We start from the raw sequence: 6,110 nt of genomic DNA, 5'->3' as shown, positions 1-6,110 counted from the left end.
ATTACCAAAAATTACATATTTTCAACATCTGTAGGCTAAATGACCTCTTTTCAATTTCATTCAAAGCCGAAAATTAACCAGATTTAAACATCTGGAAAATATGTGTTTTCAACCTCGTTTTCAACGTTTAATTTAGAACCTTAAATTAACTTCTCTTTTAGATGTCTTTTCAATGTCCCTCCACTACAGATGACATGTTATTGATTCACTACATGCCGGCTGAAATATTTATGGTTATGAAATGGAGCATAATGATTTAATAAGGTGATGGAGGCTGGTACACCACGGCTAAAGAGGGAATGATTGGTGACTGAGAGTAGTGCCCTTATGCCCCGCTGTGCCAGTGGGATAAGTCAAATGTCATTGAAGCAGATGCACACCTGCGCTGTCATTTTGTTTTTTAATTAACACATGATTTTCTATTCGAATACACTCTGGCTGTAAACCAAGCCCCATATTTATCATGCCCGATGTTATGCTATTTGTCCATTATAGCTTACAAGGACACCAACGCATCTCGTCTGACCGAGACACTGCTAAACACAAGACCGCTAGTGAATGACGGGGAGGAGAGCCCTTTAACGCATGGCCATCTGGAACAATCAGCGTGGAATCGGAACTAAAACAATGTCTGGAGGGCGTATTCTTGACGGCGATCTATAACATACTGTATGTTTTGTTGTTGGTTGGCCTACCCGCGCCGCCTCCTCCTCAGTGCACTGCTTGAACAACGCAACAATAAACGGTGCGCGCTTTCGGCTCCGTCGTCTCTGTTCATTATTTATTCATCCACGGCTCTGCCTCTGGCAGACCTGCACAGGACATAGGGTTTTGTGTGGAATTATAAGTGCCAGTGTCATCTGACTGAGAGGAGAGAGAGAAAGAGAGAGAGACAGAGAGAGAGAGAGAGAGAGAGAGAGAGAGAGAGAGAGAGAGAGAGAGAGAGAGAGAGAGAGAGAGAGAGAGAGAGAGAGAGAGAGGGAAGGAAGGAATCCTTGGCATACACACACGTCGGTGTCTCAATGTGAATTTGAGTGACTGGCTGGATTCTTGTGGAGACGAACGCAACGGATAAACCCATTTTCAGCATCTCACCCATTTGCGCGGAGAGCGGCTGGTGCCTGCTCGTCTGGGTTGAGCATTTGACAGCGTCTCTTTCTGCTGGAGCTTGGCTGATTCAAGCCGTCCTTGGTCGGGCATGGAGGGAGCCGAGATGAGCGCCTTTCGGAGGGGTACTGGGGTGTTTCTGTTCGGGTTGTGTTGCGTACTAATGGGACTGTGGCGGCTCGGGGCCGCCTGCCCCGCGTCCTGCTCCTGCAGCGGGACCAGGATCGCCTGTGTGGACCAGGAGCGGGGTATCATGGCTTTTCCAGTGTTGCAGTCGGAGCTGGAGATGGACAACATTACCGACATGTGAGTCACTGTCCATGATCCATCACCGGACCCAACATACAGGCCTCGGCCTATGACAGATGTGTCTTCCATGAAATGAGTGCCTTTTGAGTCACTTTGATATTTCAAGTAGCAATTGTGCACCAATATTGAATTGTAAAAGCCTATCATATTAATTCAATTGGCCTTTAATATAGACCACATGAGAATTCAATACATCTGAATTGTGACATGTCCTTCCATGCACTCTCTATGACTTCTAGCAAGATTTGTATCCACATAACCCCAACATTTCTAAAACATGTCATCATCATTGTAAAGCTCTAGTTATGTTGTTGCTTTGACAGTAATTTCTGAAGGTGATTATTTATTTCATGTGATTAGTGATTCATTTACACATGTAAAATGAGGTAAGGTAAGGTAAACCATATTAAATGAACTGAACTCTCATTTTAATGTCGTGAAACTATTCCTTTCTTACATCCAAGAGTCAAACCATAGTGTAAAAGCAGTGAGCTAGTTCTACTCTTTTTTGCCCATGTTCTGGTGTTTTGTGAACATGTGCTTTTTATGACGGAATGTTAAAATGAGGTGAAATCTTACGTTTAAAAAAAAAACAAGTTACACTACTCAAAAGGCACACAATTGGTGGAATGACCAGACATAACCTTCCTAATCGGCACACAATAAAGAGGTGAAAAAAGCCTATGCGTTTTAGGCTATCAAGGAGCAGAATTGAAGGTTCAATCGAATGGCCAATTCTCAGTCAAAAGTTGGGCTATTTGAATTGGCTAATAAAACTTATTTTATAGTTTTGCAGCAGTGATGTTAGGAAAATAAGTCTGTGTGTGTGTGTGTGTGTGTGTGTACACGCGCTCGAGTGTGTATGTCAGTTTGAGAGCGGTGGGGACTACTGAACCGCGAGGGGGACTGTTGTGGTGCTATCGGTACCGATCGACGCTCCACGGTGGCTCGGGGAAGAGGTGTAGTCTTACTCCCGCAAATATTTGCAAGGACAATGGGCCCGAAAGCCTACAATTATATATTCAGATTTGTTTTGCATCTATTTTGAAAAAAAAATGAATTGGCCTAGACTAAATTAATTTCCACACACGTTTCAGAGCTGAAGACAAACAGAGAATCAAAAGTACAGCATTTAGAATGCGGAGGACATGATGTGAGCATCTCTTTGTCAAGACCATAGCAGACCCTTCGATGCATAGCCTCTATTTCAAAAAGTTTTATATTTTAACTTTATTTAACTAGGCAAGTCAGTTATTAAGAACAAAGTTTTATTTACAATGACGGCCTACCGGGGAACAGTGTGTTATATGGCTTGTTCAGGGGCAGAAAGACAGATTTTTACCTTGTCAGCTCAACCTTTCGGTTACTGGCCCAACTGTCTAACCACTAGGCTACCCCCCGCTCTATTGTAAGGTTACAGTGTAAACATATACAAAAAACATATATACACTTTAAAAAAATGTTTTGTTGATAAAATATTGAATACATCTATTTGTATGGAATAGTCGACTGTTAAAAATTACAAGAAGTTGACGACTGGAGTTAGGGCCTATCCTATATGTTGACAATCATCAGTCTATTTGTGAAATTTGTATTTTCAAACGACCTTGACAAAAGTCTTCAACAAAAACTCCCATCACGGAAAAACACCTAAACATTCACTGCTTGAAAGGGGCCTTACAGATAATTACATGTGTGGTGGGTGGGGTACAGAGATGAGGTAGTCATTCAAAAAAACTCTAAAAGTCTAAGCTTTTAGGGGTGTCTACTAACCTGACATATGGAATTGTTTTAAGATGGTCATACCATGGATCATTTAGCTATTTGATTTGGAATTTTAGGACCCCTGTAGGTGAGAAACAAAAGAAGAAACCCGCACACTGCTCTTGCTAGTATCACTGCTCTTTAATAAGCTTTACAATCGGCCGTTACCCCTATAGGTAAAAAAAATAATCAGAAGGAATAAGGTTTTGAAGTGTCTGTCCTACATCTAGGAGATATAACAAAGATCAGGAAATATATATATTTTTTGGACATACAGTGCATTCGGAAAGTATTCAGACCCCTTGACCTTTTCCACATTTTCTTACATTACAGCCTAATTCTAAAATGAATTAAATATTTTTTTCCCCTCATCAATCTAATGACAAAGCATAAACAGTTTTTTAGAAATTTTGCAAATGTTTTAAACATTTAGAACTGAAATATCACATTTACATAAGTATTCAGACCCTTTATTTAGTACTTAGCGATTACAGCCTCGAGGCTTCTTGGGTATGACGCTACAAGCTTGGCACACATGTATTTGGCAAGTTTCTCCCATTCTTCTCTGCAGATCCTCTCAAGCTCTGTCAGGTTGGATGGGGAAAGTTGCTGCACAGATATTTTCAGGTCTCCAGAGATGTTAGATCGGGTTCAAATCCGAGTGGCTGATTATTTATTTAATCAGTTTTAGAATGAGGCTGTAACGTAAAAAAAACATGCTATCGTACACATCAATCCAGAGCATCCCACACATGCTCAATGGGTGACGTGTCTGGTTAGTATGCAAGCCAAGAACTGGGACATTTTCAGATTCCAGGAATTGTGTACAGATCCATGTGACACGCGGCCAGTGCATTATCATGCTGAAACATGAGGTGATGGCGGCGGATGAATGGCACAACAATGGGACTCAGGATTTCATCACGGCATCTCTGTCCATTCAAATTGCCATTGATAAAATGTAATTTTGTTGGTTGTCTGTAGCTTATGCCTGCCCATACCATAACCCCATTGCCACCATGTGGCACTCTGTTCACAACTTTGACATCAGCAAACCCCAGTTAAAACCGGGATTCATCCATGAAGAGCACACTTCTCCAGCGTGTCACTGGCCATTGAAGGTGAGCATTTGAAGTCGGTTACGACCCCGAACTGCAGTCAGGTCAAGACCCTGGTGAGGATGACGAGCATGCAGATGAGCTTCCCTGAGACAGTTTCTGACAGTTTATGTAGAAATTCTTTGGTTGTGCAAAACCACAGTTGTCCGGGTGGCTAGTCTCAGAGGATCCCGCAGGTGAATAAGCCGGGTGTCCTGGGCTAGCATGGTTACACATGGTCTGCGGTTGTGAGGCCGGTTGGACGTACTGCCCAAAAGACATTGGAGGCGGCTTATGGTAGAGAAATGAACATTACATTTTCTGTCAACAGCTCTGGTGGACATTCCTGCAGTCAGCATGGCAATTTCACACTCCCTCACAACTTGAGACATGTGTTGCATTGTGTTGTGTGAAAAATCTGCACATTTTAGCATGGTCTTTTGATGTCCCCAGCACAAGTTTCACCTGTTCAATCATCATGCTGTTTAATCAGCTTCTTGATATGCCACACCTGTTAAGTGGATGGATTGTCTTGACGAAGGAGAAATGCCACTAACAAGGATGTAAACAAATTTGTGCAAAAAATCTGAGAGAAATAAGCTTTTTGTGCATATGGAACATTTCTGGGATCTTTTATTTTTATTAACCTTTACATGTTACGTTTATATTTACATTCAATGTATATACAGTACCAGTCAATAGTTTGGACACACCTACTCATTCCATGATTTTTCTTAATTTTTACTATATTCTACTGTACATTGTAGAATAATAGCCAATACATCAAAACTAGGAATTAACACATATGGAATAATGTATTTAAAAAAGTGTTATACAAGTCAAAATATATTTCATATTTGAGATTCTTCAAAGTAGCCACCCTTTGCCTTGATGACAGCTTTGCACACTCTTGGCATTCTCTCAAACAGCTTCATGATGTAGTCATCTGGAATGCATTTCAATTAATAGGTGTGCCTTGTTAAACGTTCATCTGTGGAATTTCTTTCCTTCTTAATGCGTTTGAGCCAATCAGTTGTGTTGTGACAAGGTAGGGGTGCTAAACAGAAGATAGCCCTATTTGGTAAAAGACCAAGTCCATATTATGGCAAGAACTGCTCAAATAAGCAAAGAGAAACAACAGTCCACCATTACTTTAAGTCATGAAGGTCAGTCAATGCGGATAATGTGTGCAGTCGCAACAACTATCAAGCGCTATGATGAAACTGGCTCTCATGAGGACCGCCACGGGAAAGGAAGACCCAGAGTTACCTCTGCTGCAGAGGATAAGTTCATTAGAGTTAACTGCACCTCAGATTGCAGCCCAAATAAATGCTTCACAAAGTTCAAGTAACAGACACATCTCAACATCAACTATTCAGAGGAGACTGCATGAATCAGGCCTTCGTGGGCAAATTGCTCCAAAGAAACCACTAATAAAGGACACTAATAAGAAGAAGAGACTTGCTTGGGCCAAGAAACACAAGCAATGAACATTAGACCGGTGGAAATCTGTCCTTTGGTCTGATGAGTCCAAATTTGAGATTTTTGGTTTCCAACTGCTGTGTCTTTGTGAGACGCATAGTAGGTGAATGGATGATTTCTGCATGTGTGGTTCCCACCGTGAAGCATTGAGGAGCAGGTGTGATGGTGTGGGTGTGCTTTTCTGGTGACACTGTCGGTGACTTATTTAGAATTCAAGGGACACTTAACCAGCATGGCTACCCCAGCATTCTGCAGCGATCCGCCATCCCATCTGGTTTGCGCTTAGTGGGACTATCATTTGTTTGACCAAGAAGCAGAGTGATGGAGCGCTGCATCAGATGACCTGGCCCC

At 41.8% G+C, this 6,110-nt stretch overlaps 1 protein-coding gene across 3 annotated transcripts in view; it reads left to right on the top strand.

The window, feature by feature from the left end:
- Positions 1-579: 579 nt before the first annotated feature.
- LOC139545697 (BDNF/NT-3 growth factors receptor-like) overlaps positions 580-6,110 on the top strand; it is a 92,981-nt gene continuing 87,450 nt past the window's right edge. For all 3 annotated transcript variants that reach the window (XM_071353731.1, XM_071353730.1, XM_071353729.1), the window contains exon 1: positions 580-1,413. In XM_071353731.1, coding sequence (XP_071209832.1) covers positions 1,199-1,413 — 215 coding nt within the window. In that variant the 5' untranslated portion in view covers positions 580-1,198. The remainder of the gene's footprint in view (positions 1,414-6,110) is intronic.

This window comes from Salvelinus alpinus, chromosome 19 (assembly GCF_045679555.1).
Source record: "Salvelinus alpinus chromosome 19, SLU_Salpinus.1, whole genome shotgun sequence".
Lineage (NCBI taxonomy): Eukaryota > Metazoa > Chordata > Actinopteri > Salmoniformes > Salmonidae > Salvelinus > Salvelinus alpinus.
This window is presented reverse-complemented; position numbering and strand designations above follow the sequence as displayed.